At 40.1% G+C, this 20,034-nt stretch overlaps 1 protein-coding gene across 2 annotated transcripts in view; it reads left to right on the forward strand.

The window, feature by feature from the left end:
- The first annotated feature begins 3,791 nt into the window (after positions 1-3,791).
- exoc6 (exocyst complex component 6) overlaps positions 3,792-20,034 on the forward strand; it is a 62,329-nt gene continuing 46,086 nt past the window's right edge. The window contains exon 1 of one of the 2 annotated variants that reach the window (XM_085465328.1): positions 3,792-4,015. In XM_085465328.1, the coding sequence (XP_085321454.1) occupies positions 3,870-4,015 (146 nt within the window). In that variant the 5' untranslated portion in view covers positions 3,792-3,869. The remainder of the gene's footprint in view (positions 4,016-20,034) is intronic. The other variant, XM_085465329.1, reaches the window with a different exon arrangement.

The following is a 20,034-nucleotide window of genomic DNA, read 5'->3' on the forward strand; positions in this document are numbered from 1 at the left end:
AGACTTTTGTTCCAAAACCCTTGGTACCTGTGGAGGTGAGACAAACTACATCTAGTCAGTAGTGCTCCAGCTCACATCCCAAAAACCATTCTGCGATACTGGGGGTCCACATGCCCAGCCTCCCACCTTATCCTACCACCCACGTCACACTGCACCTGATCATAATTGATATCCAGGGGGACTACAGAACACTAGTGGATTTTTTTGTGAAGTGGCCTGAGAGAAATCATCTGAATGTGAATAAAACCAGAGGAACTGTGAGGGAACCTCAGAGGGAAGAGGACACATACACTGTGTCTGTGTTGAGACATAATATTAATGTGGTGGAGGAGTAAAAGTACCTGGACATCCACATGGACTGAGGCAGGAAGTAACAAAGTACAAATACTTCTCAGGTATTTTCAGGTACCTTACTGGAAATACTTACTTACTAGTTGTTTTTTGACAGCCTTTCACTATTACTCCCTGCATTTTAACACAAATATTTGTACTTTCTACTCCTTACATTTTGAAAACAGGCTAGTTACTTTAGGCTCAGCGGTATCGTCTAGTGTTTATACTCAGTGGTTAAAGTGGACGGAACAAGTGCAGCTATGTTGGAGCCAGCTTCTAGCTAGTGCTACAGAAGAGGAATGAGTCCAGGGTGTAACGTTTGTTATGTTTGACATTTCTATCTATCAACAAACATCAGCAAACACACAAACTAGGGATGCAACGATACCAATTTTTTCAAACCGATACGATACCGATACTTGGATCTGAGTACTTGCCGATACAGAGTACAAAAACCGATACTTCTACCACACACATACATGCAATGAATTGGAAGACAGATTTTATTTTATTCTCTGCCGATAATAAATAATATCTTAATAAAAAAGACCACAAAAAAATTTCAAGTGAAAAATAAGCACTTCTGTTAAATTATTGCAGAGTCTCCACATTGTAATTTAACAAAATATCACTGAACTATTGCCACCGTCTCGAGCTTTCAGAATAATAAATAAACACTCCTGTTTGGAATAAAATAAATACAAATTAGGTTTGAGAATAAAATAAATGTTTAAATTATTGCAGAGTGTCCATATTGTAAACGAACAAACAAAATAACGAAAGTATTTGGCATTGACGAACAAACTCCTCATCTGCCCGTGAATCATCAGTGTGCCGTTAAACTGAGGACTGACATCGCGCACACACTGCTTGTCTTTACCTCTTCAGAAAGTTTTGGCACCATTATCTCCCTGATGTATGGGCGGTTGGGAATTTCATATCGCAGCTCGAGTACGAGTACGCTGAGAAGACGGTGCTATCCTATGTTTTCCACGGCTGGTCCATTGGCTGGTCATCCAGAGCGATAAAATGAGTCAGAGCCTGTGTTATTTTAACTGCCCGTGGATTTTCTCTTGACATTTTTCATTGCTTTTCCAAAACCTGAGTTAAAGTTGGCTGTTCTGGTCCACACTGCTGACATTTTGTTTAGCCTAGCTACAGCAGCCTCCAGTTTCTCTTTTTTATCTGAAGCCGCCAGTCTCACTCGCTTAACCTGTGCCTGTTTAGTGCGGGATGTCCCCCTAGTGGCCAATCTAAAGAACTACAACAGAAATGACAAGCCACCCTCTGATTAATGAAATAAGTTAGTATCGGTTCATGGTATCGGTTAACTTTTATGAGTATGAGTACACACACATTTTACAGTATCGGCCCGATACCCGATACCAGTATCGGTATCGGTGCATCCCTAACACAAACTGTTCATGCGCAGTTTAGAATAGAATAGAATAGAATAGAATAGCCTTTATTGTCATTGTACAGAGTACAACGAAATTGGAGTGCCACTCCCTTGGTGCAAGATAAATAATAAATATAAATGTAAAATATAAAAAGTACAATAAAATAATCGCAAGTACTCAAACAATAGTAAGTACGATATATACGGGATAGCAGCATTAATATAATGACAGAATAGCAGCATAATATAATGACAGTGACGGTATGGTATAGCTAAGCAGGTTCAATTGTTTTTGTGCTCATTTACTACGGTTTATTTACTACAGTTTGTCACAAAGTGTGTTGCTAACGGTCCAGATGTTGGATTTCCAGAGAGGGAAACGAAAGAGAGCAAATTTCAATCATAGATGGAGAAAAATGTAAGAAAAGACATGAGAGGAACAAGAGAGGTTATATTAAAGGTAATGACTGCTCGTGACACTTGATAAACTGCAGATTTACAGATGACATGTTATAATTTTTAATCTTTTTAATCTTATGTAATCTTCAGTAAAGAAGTTGAATCAAGTCTGTGTATTTCTCCTTACGTACTTTTGCCACCTCTGCACTCTGAGGCCAGGCTGAACTGGAAGTCTATCTTTCTTTAACATGCGCAGCAGATACTGGAGACGTTTTTCTGTCAGTTAGTTGTTAGTCTGCTGACAACAACAGACTGAACAAACTGACAGAAAAGGGAGCTCTGTGGTTTACAGGTCACTGAACAAGTGGTTTCCCCTCATGGATGTTATTATATTATTAATACTATTATTATTATTATTAAATAATAATAAATTCCAGTGATCACAGTTCTGTGTTAGGTTTAGGCAAAATGACGTTGTCACATCAGGCCAGGGAGGTTTGGACAGATTCTTTTCCATAATAGATAAAATCATCATCAAACTGCATTTTGTATTTTTGTATTTCCTCTTTATAATATTACACTTTGATCAGTATTCATGTGTGACAAATAACTAAGAAATCAGGCCCTGTATCTGCAACATCAACTGCAGCTTGATGGCTGTGGTTTTACTTTTCAGAGGTGAATAAAGCCACAGCTACTAACACAGAACTGCTGAAATTAGTTTTGTTGGCTTCAAAGTTCAGTGAATCACAAGGTCTCTTTTTCCTGTTGCACCCTTTTTTCTGCTGACCACAGCAGGTGTCCTGCACGACACACACACACACACACACACACACACACACACACACACACACACACACACACACACACACACACACACACACAAAAAAAAATCCTCTCTTACACGTACAGATTTTTAGTCTTCATACTCAAGACATACTTCACTAAGAGAGAATGGCTAGTGACAGGATCTATGCTGCTTTACCTGAGCCGCCTCGTCAAAGCCAAGCAGAAAGCAAAGAAGAAGAAAAGAAGGCTTTTGGGAATATTTTTGCAGAGTTGGAATCTGTGGACTTACCTCTTGGAACCACCTTAAGGTAAACTCCAAAACACACCCAAGATTTATCTGCTGAACACAACTGAAGGTGGACTGATTTAGCTAAATTACAACATTTAAAACGCTGGTTTATCTTAATACCAAGACCAGGAAAAAACGCACTTAGAAGCTAGCGGACACATGCAAACTGTGTTTGCTTTGATTAAACTGTGAGTTCAATTACAGACATTTAATGTGAAAAAAGCTTAGTATTATTAGCGTCAGTGTGTATCACTTATCAGGCTTTACCAGAATTGTATCTTGATTTAACAAAAAAAAACAAACAAACCATAAAGATGTAAATAGCCTCCTCTGCATGTTGTTATTTAAAATGTATCTACAGCAGAACTGAGATGAATCAAATAGAAGCCACTAAAGCTCATTTGATAGCAGGCATCTTTATTATTACAAGTACCGTGTGAATGACAGTACAAATTATTTTCCTGTTTTTTACTGCTAACCATGCAAACCACTCGCTATACAGTATTTATGATAAGATCATAAACAGTCAAAACCCGTGTGGTTTTCCATGTGGTACAATGTTTGAGGAACCAGGCACAGGCTATGCGGAAACAAAGCCGCAATCACCGGGGTCAACACGACCGTAGTGCGCCTCCCACAGGCCGGACCTCACACTGACCTATGCTCCGCTGTAGCTGCAGTGATAGCCGTAATATGCACATAACAATCATGGCGGACAGTGAAACCCTGGAGTGCATAACGGAGCACGAGCGGATTTTACAGGAAATTGAAAGCACCGACACAGCTTGTGTCGGTCCGACTCTTCGGTAAGAATATATAGCTTCTAAAAACGCCCTTAGCAACATAGGTCCTGTGTTTTTCACTGTGTATTACATGATCACACCTTTTGTTTAAGACCTAGCTTAGCCTTACCCAGTAGCAGGCTAGCGCTGGCTATTTTAGCCAACAGTCAAGATAGTGTTGAAATGAGGAATGGGGCTAGCTGTCGTGTTAGCAGCAGTGACTGTGAGGTAATCTTTTAGGTTATGTGTAAGGATGGATGACTAGTGACCTGTCAAAAATGTCAACATCATTTGTGGGTGTGGCTGTGGGACTTCACATCCTTACGTCGTTGTGCAGCTTGAGTTAGCTAACGGCTAACAGGTAACGATTTTGGATAGTTGTTGGCTGAAATAAAACGAATGCCACGAGCGGATAAGAACACTGACCCTGTGGTGTTGTGTTATGTGGGCGACAGTAGTGACACAGGATGCCGGTTTGCTCAGCCTGACGTTCCCCAACACACCGCGCTGGTTATTTTAGGCAATTAGATGCCAAAGTAGCTTCCGAGGCCACAGTGAATAACATTAGCTGAATGCTTCCACCTGTCACACCTGTCCTGTAGACGTGCCTGTAGGCCGTGGTTGTTTCTCATACCTGGGGAGAGTGATGAGTGTATACCCTCCAGGTAACAATGCTATCTAGCTTTCTCAGCGCGTGTCTTCATCTCTTATCTCTAGGGTGACGCTGTCTTTTCTTCATCTCTTGGCAGCTTGGTCGGGTGTTGTAAAATGACAGTGACGTGCTGTCAGTGATCATAGGGGTTTGCTTTGCTTACTGTAGAGCTTACTAATAATAAGAATACTAATTGAAAGGGTCGGGCTAAAAACGGGGTTTTTCTTATAGCTAATATTAGTGAATATTTCCTGGATAATAACACGTGCAAATGCAGCTCTGGTGCAGTGCATAGGCCTTTCCTGGGTGTGGACTATTATATGGCTCAGTGGACAGAGTCATAAACACTGGGTGTTGTGTGGTGGACTGACTTCTCTTTTCATGATGGTAACAGCGAGTCAGTTACTCCAGTATTAACATTACCACTTGGCACTCATGTTCAGTCTTATAAATCACCATTGGAGCTGTGCCAGCCTGAAAGCATCGTCCTTGTAGTTCCAGTCAGTACAACAGTCGTTAAGGATAAACCAGAGGACTTAGGCAAAGACATGTCCTCACTATGTCTTTTTTTGTAGATAAAAAAGACAATCTGACCTTGCTGAGGAATGCAGGTTATGTTGGCATATTTGTTTCAATGAAACATTTGTACCTGTTTCCTTCAGCATCTTCACAAGGTCTTCTTCTTTTGTGCTAGCATAGATTCACTTGTTTCGGAGTGCATTTGCTCCTAGGTGGGAGGGCACGTCTCCTTTAGTGTTGGGCGTCATGTCCATAATTATTCTGTTGTCCTGCTTGAGATTGCAAATATCCAAGATCATTTTTGTGAAGCAGGGGGGCAAACATGCTAACCATTAAGGCAGCACTGGCCGCCCTCCATAATACATACTGTGCAAGTGAAATACAAAGAATGCAAAATAGACACTGGGGAGGTAATGTCCCACTTTCAGACACACAGGAACAGCTAAAACAGTTATCATATTTGTTTGGTTCTTATGACTTTTAATAATTTTACTAACATGTTTAGTCTAGTTTGTGTAAAATGGCTTGACTCCTGCATTCTTAGTAATGTCCTCATTAACACAGCGTTCTTTAATCCACCAAAACAATTGATGTAATAGAAAGTTGAGTGGAGATAGGTTAACTGGAAACACTAAATTGCCCATAGGTGTGGATGTGGGAGTGAATGTGAGTGCGATTGGTTGTCTGACCAGGGAGTACCCTGCCTCTCACCCCAAGACAGCTGGGAAAGGCTCCAGGATGGAATGGGTGGATGAAAGTTGAGAGAATAAACTGTCATCTCTGCAAATCATACTTTAATTAAACCTGAAATTAAAATCTAGCCAACGTCCAAAAATGCCTGCCATCCATTTTTATGAGTTCAGTAGTGATCAGTGTAGCTGCTCCCTCACATACATGTTAACTTCAAAAGCATGAACTTATGTGTGTGCGCACCAAAAACAAATGTTAGATCCAGAAATGGCTGTGGTTGCTTTCCTCTCGTGTAATCTTGCAGGTTCTGTTGATCAGTAATATTCTATAATGCAAGATTTCTTTTGACGTTCTTGTAGATAACACAGTAAACATACTAGAAGAAACAAGGACCCTGTTCTTGCATATGGTGGTCCATAATCTTTTGGCTGATTTCTTTGTCCCTGACCAAAATCTCTTATCCTGTTAAAAGCCAGTTCTTATCCCGATAACGATATACACAGTGACATCTGGTGAGAATTTCAAGTAAGCAGCATTTCAAAATAATTTACTTAGAAAATTGGTGACGTGTTCAAGACTTATTTTACCCACTGTATATCATAATATAGTGCATTTTTGTAAATTCAGTGAATAGTCTATATAATTACAACATGGAAAGTACTGTTTCTTTTTTACATTTCAGTTAAATTATCAAAAGCACTTGGTGACTAGCAATGTAAATATAAAACATGAGTGTATAAAATCTAAAACACTTTTCAATAACAAAATGACCAAAGGCCCAACATAAGATGCCAAATGCCAATGAAATAGAAACTATAGCAATATAAGGCTCACAGCATATATTTAATATAAAAATATCAAAACACTTACAACTATATAAGGCTAATAAACACTTAAAGAAAATAAATATGGGAGTTATCATTTACTTATTTATATGGCACATTTAATTACAACAGCAGCCTGGACCAAAGTGCAGTACAAAAACACAAAATAACTAGTACCAAATAATAGGGTTGTTCAGTATAACGATATATATCGGCTGATGATAAGAAAACGTCTGTCGTTTCATTTTACGCTGTCGTTTGTTTTGTGGTGTCACAAAATAAACAGTTTACGGCAACATTTTTTCAAGGATTTGACGGTCACTGTGGAATTAACTTCTCTCTTCCTCTTATATTTAAAATAACCACACTATGGACGCAGAAGCGACTGTTCTTATGCGTTGTCGTTAGCAACAACGTCGGTAAAACCATTGCGTGGCTCCGCCGTCCGCTTGTTTATTTTCCACATAAACCTTTCATAATAAAGCTGAAGATCCTGTTGAGATTTTTCAAAATAAACTGAATCACGTGAAGTTGTATGCAGTGTGTTTACGGACGAGAAGCTAAAAAGAGCCGTCAGATGTTAAAAAATAAACCTTCGAACAGGCTTTTCCCGCAGCGTGCCATGTAATCGATACTCACAAACAAAATTATGGCTGTTTTAATTAACGTAACACTCGATTGCAGCTACACGACGCCCAGCTGAAAACACTTCATGCAAGTCGAGCTGCCCGAGATTCACAGAATTTACAGAAAATGTAAAATGTTTGTGATTTATATCGTTGTCGGGACGATCAATGTTTTATATCGGGATATGAGATTTTGGTCATAACGCACAGCCCTAACAAATAACTACTAATATTAGTACCAAACACCAGTTATGTTGCATCATACGTAGTGACACACACCAGATGACAGTCACGCAGTTCTTATGATTCAAACCTCTGGCTATTATGATGTCTCTCTGTGGTGGTCACAAAGTGTCCAGTCTTGGTTCAATGAGTTGGGGCTGCTGTAGCTGAGGTGGTCGAGCAGGTCATCTGCTAATCTGAACGTTAGCAGTTCCATCCAGTCTATGTCAAATATCCTTGAGCAGATAATATAAGATAATAACCCCAAGTTGCTCTCCGTGTGTGAATCTTAGGCAAGTTGCATAAAGCACTTTGAGTGCGCAGATAAATTAGAAAAGTGCTGTAAAAGAACCAGTCCATCAATCAGTGTGCTGTTTAGCTTGTCTTCATATCTGTTGTTGCACTCATAATATAAATGCAGCTGAGTCCTTTGTATCTGGAATCAGTGATTTTTGTAAAGTTGATTTGAATTTGCACAGTTAAATTTTCTGATCCGTATCAGATTTTTCATAACAGTGTCGATGCTACAGAGGAAGCCCCTTGTTTAGGAATGGACACCCCATTTTCTTTTGGCTGGTTCTTTTGTACTGCTGATGTTTCTGTTGCAAACTGTCATCCAAAGCGATGAAAAAGTATTGCAGTAACTGCGTATTTTGTGACAGCAGAGTCTGTGCAATGTCTGTCATTCTGCGCAGACCCACGGCCAAAAGCTGCAGAAGCCTATCAACGGTTCCATCCAGCGTTAACCTGTAGAGCAGGATTAAGTGCTTTTGTTGAAGGATTGTTCTAATGCAAGCCCCCCAAACACAGGCGCGCACACACAAATACAAAATTGTGTAAATGAATCTATGAATCAAAATTGAATCTATGAGTAGCACAGAGGTATATTACAACATCTAGTTAATTTCGATTTTTATTCAAGTTTAGTTTAGGTTAGTGTATGAAATTGGTTTGCTCATATTGCTTTACATGTATTTTTAAGTTTAGTTTGTGTTAGCTTCAGTATTAGTTTTGTTTTTGTAATATTATGAGCTGTTTTTGTCAAAGGCCAAATTTAGATGAGTGCACGAGTCCTTCTCCTGTAGTAGTCTTATCAGATTCATGCATCAGAGGCTCTCTTTCACTGTAAGTGTTGATAAGTGTGATAAATGTTTGGCACATTACCAGACCAGAAACTATTTAGCAAGAATTTCAGTGTAACTGACAGTCCTCCCATTGCAACACCGTAGGGTGTGTTCCATTGACTCCAACACTCATAAACTGGCAGCGTAGTTGTTTTGTCTCATGTTTCTGCCCCTGGTTTTACCGTCTTGTGCCAGATACGAACTTTGACTTCACCCTTGGTAGTTGAGCTGGCGGAGGATTTAAATTTGATTAGGTGAAGCAGCTGATTTGTTTAACAAAGTAACTCCAACTGCAGGTCAGTCTGTCGCTCCACAGAAGTCATGTCTGAGGGGACTTTAGTATATTATTAAGTCAAGAGTGAACCAGACATTCAAATTCAGAGAAAATGTAACCAACCTTTGCCTCAGATTAAAAAAAGTATTTGTTATATGAAGCTCATTACATGTGTCCTAACTCCAGACAAATCATAGATGGTCGTGTGTATATGTGTGAGAGTGTATTAGGAATAGCGCTGGGCCATATTATACCGTTCACGGTAATACCGGTATAATGTTAGGCAACGATAGGAAAATGAAATATCGCGATAGAATATGAGTAAAACGCGCATGCGCAGTGCCTTTGTTTTCATGCACATGGCCGATTGTTGAGTGAAACAGATGAACCAGCATTGGTTTGTAAAAATGGTGCAACTTCAGTGATGTGGAACTGGTTTGGTGTTTGTCCGTCAGATACACAACAAAGCACATTTTTTTGCAGAACATGCAAGCGGCCGTTGTTATTGTCATATTTGTCGGACTAAGATGCTCTTAAATCTGGGAGTAATCTGGGTCCTAAACTCCATATTCTTCAGGTCAAACAACACTGCAGCATCACTGAGAGTTAAAAACTGTCTCAATTCTTTCATCTTTAATAAAACGATCAGCATTGCTGCTTTACCAGGTGTAACTATGAAGTTTAACTTCCAGGCATCCATGAAAACAAAATTTATTACATTTAACGGAGTTAGAAGTTAGCAGGAAGCTAGCGGAAGTTAGCTCGCTAGTTTCGCTAGTTACCTAAGCATGATATTGCATGTTCTGACTGAGAGATTTCTGAAAAAATTCAAACGTACAGCTCTGCTATCACTTCCAACATAAATGAAGACAGGAAACTAAACAGCAGTGACGTTTGTAGGGTTACTGAAGTTGGGCTAGCTGGTATATAATTATGTGCTACGTGATCGTTAGCGACACAGCTATGTTAGCATAACATAAACAGTGAAGCTGGAGGATGAACACTAACACTTTTCCACTTATAAAAGTTAACGTGAAGGTTCTTCATGGTTAGAGACAAATGCAATCGCATGGCAGGATGCTGTAAACGGACCAAACTTCAGTCAGGAGAACAACTGAGATAATCCATCCACAATACGAGGTTAGTCATTAATATACTGCAACAACATGGGAATAGAGCAGCTGCCAGAGAATTCAACACTAATGAATCAATGGTACAGAAGTGGAGGAAGCAAGAAGAATGAGTTTAATAAAGTTTGATTTATCTGACTGCTTTGTTTCGCTTAATGTGCCATATAATCCCGTGCACCTTATGGTCCGAAAAACACGTACTGCACACTGCAGTTTAATGTTGCAAAGCACCTCTTTTTAACTTCAGTGGATATTATACATGGTTATGCTCAGGATATGTCAGCCCATTTCTACTGGAAATGCCTTTTGGTTAAACTTTCAGCAAGGAATTTGCATTTGCACTGTTACATTTTTATAAAGCTTTAATGTACATAAAAACCAGCTTCTTGTTTAAGTGAAAATAAATGGAAGGTTGTCTTTTTGCGCTAGTAATGTTGTGGAGTTGTATTTTGTCTCGCATCAATTATATCGTCGGTTATATCGTTATCGCAAATTTTCAAATATATATCGTGATAAATATTTTTGGCCATATCGCCCTGCTCTAATTAGGAATGTTCCTAAAAACAATTTAGACCAACCGACTAGTCTAAAACTAAGAAACACTCAGATGTGAATTCAAACACTAGAACTGTTTCATTAAAAATGTCAAAGACTCTCAAAACAGCAGCATTTAAAGCCACTGATCACATTCTTCAGTCGTTAATCATGCTGGCGCCTCAAATCGAGCATCATGAACATTGAACATTTTACTCCAAACTGACAACAAAGAAGAAGAAAAACTAAAAAAATTAACATCAGAAAAATAAATAAATCGTGGCTGAAAGGTGTGCAGCTTTGTGCCCTGCATTAGCAATGATGCACGTTGTTCTGCAATTATGACAATCACTTCAATAAAAGTCCAAATTTATTTCTGAAATCCAGCTTCATAAACTGTCAGTTTTCCATGATGTGCGTTAGCTTCGATACGTGTAGTGTTTCATGTCCTCGTTAAGTAGTTTGTCTGGTGTTTATTGTAACTCATACTGAGTTACGCATTACTAACCACCAGTTGACCCCAGACAAGCAGCTAAAGCTTGCTTTCCACTAAGGTTGTTATAGTTAACTAAAACTACACTAAAAATATAGTTAAAAAATGTTAACTGTAATGAAAGCCAAACATTTTGAAAAAAAAAAACTGACTGAGAAATGTTATAAACTTGAATAAACTAAAATAAATAAAATACAAATATTGAGGTAATATGCTTGGTTTTATTGTTTAGTTTGCTAAAACAAAAAGTGCAACTTTACTGTTGAAGGGTTATTGGACATACTTCTTGATACTTTGGGTGTCTACAAAATGTTTTTAATTTTAATATCTGTAAAAGTCTTGCCTCTGACATAAGCCCTTCACACATTAATAATTAAAAAGACTCAAACTAACACTGAAACTATGAAAATGTTTAGTTTTAAAAACTAAAAAGAAAAATCACTCTTGAACTGAAACTGAAATAAATATAAAAACTTGTTTGAAAATGCAAAACTATGACAACTCTGATTTTCTGCAGGTGAGTCAGGCTTGTGGCACTACAGGCTCCATGTCTACAGATACCTGTTTGCTGTAGTAGACGTGCTGATGTTTCCTGTCATGTGTTCTTTGTGCTGATTTTTAGCCATATTTATTAAAAAATGTCTACTCCTTCGATTAGTTTGTTATGATCAGAGCTAAAGGAAATGAAATTCCTTTTATTTTGATCTACAGTGTTAAATTATGGAGTTAAATGATATCTTTAGTTGTTTCTTAGACTTGAACAAGCGTGCTGTTCGAGGGATGTAAAAAACAGTGTCACACTAACATTAACACATTAACATTTCATAGTGTGTGAAGGATTTTCTCAGTTCGTTACATTATGACAGTCATGAGTGTTGTGTTTGCCACATGAACCGTTATTGTAATCTAATGCCACACATAAAAATGGGAAGACGGTTTAAATTTGAATATTTTGATATGCGTTCGCTTTCACTGTGCCCACCCTTCACCTGAAATTCTGACTTATTTAAATCCTTTATCAGTTCTGTTATTGTCAAGAAGCTGCATGTATTTGGCACAATCATGTGCGGGTGTTTATATAACCAGTTATGCCAAGAGTTCTGCCAAAACCAAAACAAAAAACAAGCACAAAAACAAACATAGCAGATAAAAGATTGTTTGCATACGCAAAGTAAAAGTTTAAAAAACAACAACAAAAAATATATGTGTGTGTGTGTGTGTGTGTGTGTGTGTGTGTAGGGCTGCAATGATTCATCGAGTAATTCGATAATAAAAAATTCTCAAAGCATGTTTCGTTTAGCTGTAACGTTTCACCCACATCTGTGATTCAAAACAGACCTTTGCAACTTTTAAAGTTTGAAATGCAGTCGTTCAGGCAGTTTTGGAGAAACGTGCCCCAAATTTAAGTGTCTGTTACCTTTAAACTAGTCTGTTAATCTAAATAGTTTTTCCCCATTTAGTCAATTAAGAAATGAGTTGTCAGGAATACATACAACATTAAGCCCACGATGCCCGTGGAACTGGAGTCACACTGCGAAGAGCAAAGAGGTGGTGCCGTTAGTGAGAAGATAAGCTCAGGTTGAGTGATAGAAAACAGGTTTTTTTCCTAGTGTCCAAAGCAGCAGCACTGTCCCAGTAACCAGCATTAAAGCCTTGACTGGGAAAAAGCTAGCAGCAGTCGTTCATCAAAGCACTTGATCAACAAACTCTGATGTAAAAAAAACGAGTGCTCGTTAATACGACGTTAACGCCATAACCGCATTAACGTGGCAAATCCCCGTTAGCGAGTTAACACGGATCGCCCCGTGTGAGGGCTGCATGGTGCTAACGAGCTAACGCGTTAACTTGCTACTGCTTTTCAAGCATAAACATCATGTAGATATCTAAGGAGCTTGGAAAGAAAAGCGTCTGGACTTGAAGTTGTTCGAAGACTCTCATCCAAGAAGCTTCTTCAGTTCTAGGGTCAAATGGTGGAGAGTCCCAGATTTAAGCCCTGTGGGAGTTTCCCCCCAGAGGGACAGTGGGGGGAATGTGAGTAGGAAGGGATCTCAACACTGGTGAAGTTGGTGAAGTCGGTGGAGTTCTTGATTCGATGTGGTGTTCCCCACCAGGGTGGCTAGGATGCCAGCAAGGTGTTTGGTGGCTGAGTTTATGCTGCTGACAATGGGTCTGAGTGGGACACCTTCTTTATGGATCTCAGGAAGTCTGTAAATACAGCGTATGGCATCCCCTGGGTATAGACAATGATATAATAATAATAATAATACATTTTATTTGAAAGCTCCTTTCAGAACACTCAAGGACACTGCACTCAGCAGAACAATAAAAGCAACATGAAGCCAGCAGTTTACACAATCATAAAAGCATAAGACATAAAACACATTTAAAAATGGCAGAGTGGAGAGTTTATGTGTGATAAGCTGTTTTGAACAAGTGAGTTCTGAGTTGGGACTTAAAGAGAGACAAGGAAGCGATATTTCTTAAATCAGGAGGAAGGGAATTCCAGAGTGGAGGAGCAGCTGAAAGCCCTGCTCCCCATGGTGGCAAGACGGGGAGAGACACCGGGATGGGGTGGTGATCTGAACCACATCAGAGAGATATGGAGGGGAGAGATGATGAAAAGCCTTAAATGTGTACAAGAGTTTTGGGGTTTTTTGCCTGTCCCATTTGGTTCTTTAGCCGTCAGAATTGTTGTCTGAAGACCAACAAGGAGACCCGATGGATTTACTTTGCCAAATGGATCATCACAGCTTTGCTGTATTGGTCCATTTGATCGACCTTTGTTGTTATTATTTATTTTATTTTCAGTTGTTACAGACGGGACAGACATGACTGAGGGACAGGAAAGGGAGAAAGAACGATGCAGGAAAAGAAAATCAGAAGGGACAGTGAGAAGTACAAGAGTGTTTTGAAATATGTCGGATGGTCAATGATTTTGTCCTTTTCAAGGTCTAAGTGATAACTTTCTTTTTGTAGCTGCTTGTGGGGTCTCGCTTTAAGGCTTCGTAGGAGTCACTGAGGAGTGTAGTAATCTTTGTGTGGTAACCTGTTGTGTGTGTGTGCGCGTGTGATGTGATCTTTGCTCAGGAAGCGACGACCTTCTTTTTCTTGTACTGTGAGGTTAGACGGAGGGACTGGAGCGGGTGGCTGAAACTTTCATCCTGATTTGCTCTGCTTCTGTTTGTGATATTTTATCAGTCCGTATGGCTGTTTCTGTGGCTGTGATGAGGTCCACTATGGACAGCTGTTGAGGAGAAATGGCAAAATTGAAAGAAAGAACATCGCCCAGACGCTCTTCTTTCCAAGCTCCTTAGACTACGATGACCTTCACAGACATCGTGTAAATATAGAGATATTAAAGACAGCTTAGATTATCGAGCTTGCTAAAGGCTGACAGCAGCCGTCCTATTTTACATGGAAGGAAGAGAGGTGAGTCTAAAGGGAAGCATGGTGTGCACCAGACCATATTTATGTCAATGTTTTCATAACATTTTTCAGATTGAAAGTGAAATAATATAAATACTGTCTCAATGAAATTGTGTGAAGTATAAATTTTTTTTGCAAGCGTCTCTTTACGCAATGCAAAGATAAAAGGGGCGGAGCCGTTACTGAGAAGGTGAGCTTTGTTTGAATAAGGCTTCTAGCATCTAAAGCAGCAGCGCTGTTCCTTTGATCCCCATTAAAACATTTACTGGGAAAATGTGAGCAGGAATCCTCCATCAAAGCACCTGATCAAAAAAGTCTGATGTGAAGAAAAGCAAACTTTGTAGCTGCTCTATCGTTTCACACAGTGAAAAATCACAAGCCAATAAAAATGCACATAGGTTACCAAACTGTGAGCCGCTGGACTGTGTGACTGAAACGTGTACAAAAACTCAGAGTACAGATTTATGTTTTATGCGTTTTATAAGAAAAAGTTTTCTTTAAGAATAACATTTAATTTGCCCCGTAATAGAAAAGGTTTGGTGTTTTTGTTTTTGACAAATGAAACCTGAAACTAAAAATGAAACTCCAAAGATTGCAGTTTCTAAAATGGAAACCAATGAGCATTTTGAAAGACTCTTTCTCTTTTCAATATCTATTATTTCTCATTAATAAGACCAACATTTTTCTTATCCAATTACTTGATTAATTAACGAAATAACCTATAGTTTAATCGTTTAATTAAATTACCAACAGCTGCAGCCCTAAAGAATATTAGTAACAATAATGACATCAAACCAAAATATTTTGCATATATTTTATTGAAGACTGTGCAGTAAAAATAAAACAATAAACATAAGCCATATTGCATGACTAAACTAATAAATCTGTTTAGAGAGTGACTCTATTTAAAAATATCTAAATTTTTACATTCATGTGACTTTTTAAATTAAACAGCAGACAGTTTATCAACAGTGCATATTCTCAATAGTTTTCTTTTAATACATAAAAAAATGATTCTCTGACCTATTAGGTTTTCAGTTAAAAGGGATTTTTCTGTGTGTGGGTGTATGTAAAGCAGCCCTGTGCACCTGTGTTTCAGTTGATTTCCATGCCTGTGTATCAGCACTAGCCTGCTGTGTTCCATATAAAATAATTTAAGATAAGATAAGATAAGATAACCTTTATTAGTCCCACACGTGGGAAATTTGTTTTGTCACAGCAGGAAGTGGACAGTGCAAAAGTTATGAGGCAAAAATTAGAATACAATAAGAATAAATACAGTACACAACTGTACAGAATAGAATAAAATAAAATACTATATACAGTAGAATAAAATAAAATAAATATACAATAAGATAAAAATAGAATACAAATACAAATACTATATACAACTGAGTAAAAATACAACGATGACAGAAAGGATTATTGCACTTAGTATTATTGCATATGTGTGGATGTGTGTGCTTGATCAGTTAAAGTCTTTATTATGGAGTCTGACAGCAGTGGGGAGGAAAGACCTGCGAAATCTCTCCGTCCCATGCTGATACTCTCTCACTTTGCTTAACTGCTCAAGTCTGCACAAGAAAAGCACCCACACATAAATCTTTGACAGTTAAAGAAAGGAGCAGTTTGAAAATGAGTGCATTGCTTGTCTTTGTTCTCCCTTCACCTTAAATTGTTGGGAAAAAGCCTGGGCAGTAAAAGATTTTTTTAAAACTATAAGACCAAATATCTGTTTTTTAAAATAATAATGAACCAGTATTTTGAACTCTGGGGGTGACAGAAAATGCAGAATTGATTTCTCAGACAAAGAAGAACAGAACTTATTAGAGGTGGGGCCTATCGCGCGGTGCCCCGCGCTTCACTCGGTCTTTCTGACCACGTCATGATCCACCTAATCCCCGCGTACAGACAGAGGCTGAAGCTCTCCAAACCTGTCGTGAGGACTAAAAAACTGTGGAGCAACGAGGCTGTGGAGGAGCTTCGCACGTGTTTGGAGTCTACAGACTGGGACACAATGAAGGCTGCTTCTAACAGCTTGGACGAGTTTACGGACACTGTCACCTCCTATATCCACTTCTGTGAGGACAGCATTGTGCCATCACGCACCAGGGTGAGTTATAACAATGACAAACCCTGGTTTACTCCTAAACTCAAAAAGCTGTGGCTGGAAAAGAGAAAGGCGTTCAGAAGCGGAGACAGGGACTGCTACAGAGAGGCCAAGTACAGGTTCACTAAAGAAGTGGACCTTGCTAAACATCAGCACTCTGAGAAGATGCAGCAGCAGATCTCAGAGAATGACTCGGCCTCTGTGTGGAAAGGTTTTAGGAATATCACCAACTACAAGCCTAAAACCCCCCACTCCACTGATGACTTGCTCTTAGCCAACACCCTTAACGACTTCTACTGCCGTTTTGACGAGCCATCAGGCAGCCTTCACACCTCCAACGGCCCCAACAATAGAGGCACTTTGGACACTAATTCCCCCACCTCTCCCCCCTCCATAGAGCCATCACCACCTTCAAACCGTTCACCTACAACACCCCCCTCCTCACCCCACACAAAAGAGGATTTCACACCACCTCCTCCCACCACAACTCTTCATATTCATGAAGCAGATGTGAGGAAGCAGTTTAAGAACCTGAATGCTCGGAAAGCTCCCGGCCCAGACGGCGTGTCTCCTGCCACCCTCAGACACTGTGCAAACGAGCTGGCCCCAGTGTTTTCTGGCATCTTCAACTCCTCACTGCAGGCATGTCATGTGCCTGCCTGCTTCAAGTCCTCCACCATAATCCCTGTCCCCAAGAAACCTAGGATCACTGGACTAAATGACTACAGACCCGTGGCTCTGACATCTGTGGTCATGAAGTCATTTGAGCGCCTAGTTCTCTCCCATCTCAGGACCCTCACGGCCCCCCTCCTGGACCCCCTGCAGTTTGCATATAGAGCCAACAGGTCTGTAGACGACGCCATCAACATGGCCCTACACTTCATCCTGCAGCATCTGGACTCCCCAGGAACCTACGCCAGGATCCTGTTTGTGGACTTCAGCTCTGCCTTCAACACCATCCTTCCAGACCATCTCCGAGGCAAGCTTTCCCAGATGAATGTGCCTGATCCCATCTGCCGGTGGATCACTGACTTCCTGACGGACAGGAAGCAGCATGTGAGGCTGGGAAAGAATGTCTCGGACTCCCGGACCATCAGCACCGGCTCCCCTCAGGGCTGTGTTCTTTCTCCTCTGCTCTTCTCCCTGTACACCAACTGCTGCACCTCCACCCACCAGTCTGTCAAGCTAATCAAGTTTGCAGATGACACCACCGTTATTGGACTCATCTCGGACGGGGACGAGTCTGCCTACAGGAGGGAGGTTGAACGTCTGGTGTCCTGGTGCAGCCACAACAACCTGGTGCTGAATGCCCAGAAGACAGTGGAGATTATTGTGGACTTCAGGAAGCACACAGCCCCACTCCCCCCCATCATCCTGACTGACACCCCCATCACCTCTGTGGACTCATTCCGCTTCCTGGGTACCACCATCACCCAGGACCTGAAGTGGGAGCCCACCATCACCTCCGTCATCAAGAAAGCCCAGCAGAGGATGTACTTCCTGAGGCAGCTGAAGAAATTCAACCTGCCAACACGGACGATGATGCAGTTCTACACTGCAATCATCGAGTCCATCCTCACCTCCTCCATCACCGTGTGGTACGCTGGAGCCACTATCAGGGACAAACAGAGACTGCAGCGTGTTGTGCGCTCTGCTGAGAAGGTGATTGGCTGCAGACTCCCATCTCTGCAGGACCTGTACACCTCCAGGACATTGCGGCGTGCAGCTCGGATCTCAGCTGACCCTTCTCACCCTGGACACAGTCTGTTTGACCTGCTCCCCTCAGGCAGGAGGCTCCGGTCCATTCGCACCAGAACCTCTCGCCACAAGAACAGTTTCTTCCCCTCTGCTGTTGGACACATGAACAATAACCACATGATTGTCCCCGCCACTAACACATGACCCTACGCTGTGTCACTGCATCATTCCATGTTTGGCACTGATCACCACCTGCACTCATGTATATATCTTTCTACGTAGCACTTTTAATTCTTATCCCTACTTTTATTTTTTCATGTCTATTTAAGTGCTATTTATGACACTATGTTTGCACTGAAGCACCGCAGCAATTTCCTAATGTTGTAAACCTGCTCAACATTTGGCAATAAACCCCATTCTGATTCTGATTCTGATTCTGATTCTGAATCACCATACAACTCGCGATACGATATTATTGCGATTTTTTAAAAATATATTGCAATATTCAGATTCTGAACATAAAGTTAAACTTTATCAATATTCATTTTATCTAATATCAAAGTCTCACACTCAGTCTTTCTCTCATTTCAGTTTTATTGTTGACAAACTGAACGGTTTGTATTACAGTCTAGTCCAACTTAACTGAATGCATCAGGTACATCTGGTACAATTACAGCTATTCTGAACTATGCAATTTATGAAAACTATGCAGCCCATTCAGCAACTGAAGAATTTGAAAGTAAATTAAAACAAAATATAATTTTACGTTAAATAAAAAAGTTTTAAATTAAAATAAGTAAACTGTCATGTTTATTGCTGCCAAAAAAACAAGTTAAACACATTTGGACAGCGTCAGGATTCTTGCTCAGAAAAAGGATCAACATGCTCTGAAGTCAGAGCACGAAAACCTTTTTTGTAACAAAATATCGATTTCTGCTGTCCCTGTATCGATACATTATTAGCAAGCAAAATATCACGATACTACATAGTATCGATTTTTCCCCCACCCCTAGAACTTATCCACCACACTGGAAAATGGTTACTGGTGTCCCTATGCCTTGTTTGCTAATGTTTGCTTTGCTACTGCAGTTTACAGTTGTGCTGTATATGTCTGTACCCCCCCCCCCCGACTAGTCGACTAATCAGATCCATCGGATGTAAAACGTACAGCTTATTGCACCAGCAGCATCTGCTCTTATATAACTATCATTAGCTTACAGCTGGAAGTGTTTCAGGTGTGTGCCAACTAAAAATAAAGACAAGATGATAGTTTATTAAAGTTTTAATGAAATTTGGAGATCGTCTCGGTGGAGTTTGATGAACTCCGCCGTCTGCTCCTTGCTATCTAACATATAACAGGACGGTCACCTATTGAGCTGGTGGGTAACATATTTTGCAAATGTGTGATGTCTTGATAAACCGAGCAGATATTTGAAGTTTGCACAGCTACATTCTCGCCTGAAAATATATTAAAAGTTTATTTTGTGACCCAGAAAGAGTAATATTAAAACTAAGTAGCTGCCACCATTGTTGGAAACTGGAATTGGCTGTGCCGTGCTATGAATTCTGGGATATGGTGGGCCATCTTCTTCCTGTTAAGAGGGAGTTTTTCCTTCCCACTGTCACCTTGCTCATATGGGGTCCATATGATTGTTGGGTTTTCTCTGTATGTATTATTGTAGGGTCTATCAATATAAAGCACCTTGAGGTGACTGCTGTTG

This window comes from Copadichromis virginalis, linkage group LG8, assembly GCF_057382275.1.
Source record: "Copadichromis virginalis isolate Kocher_CV1m ecotype Utaka linkage group LG8, C_Virginalis_male_GT1.1, whole genome shotgun sequence".
NCBI classification, from domain to species: Eukaryota; Metazoa; Chordata; class Actinopteri; order Cichliformes; family Cichlidae; genus Copadichromis; species Copadichromis virginalis.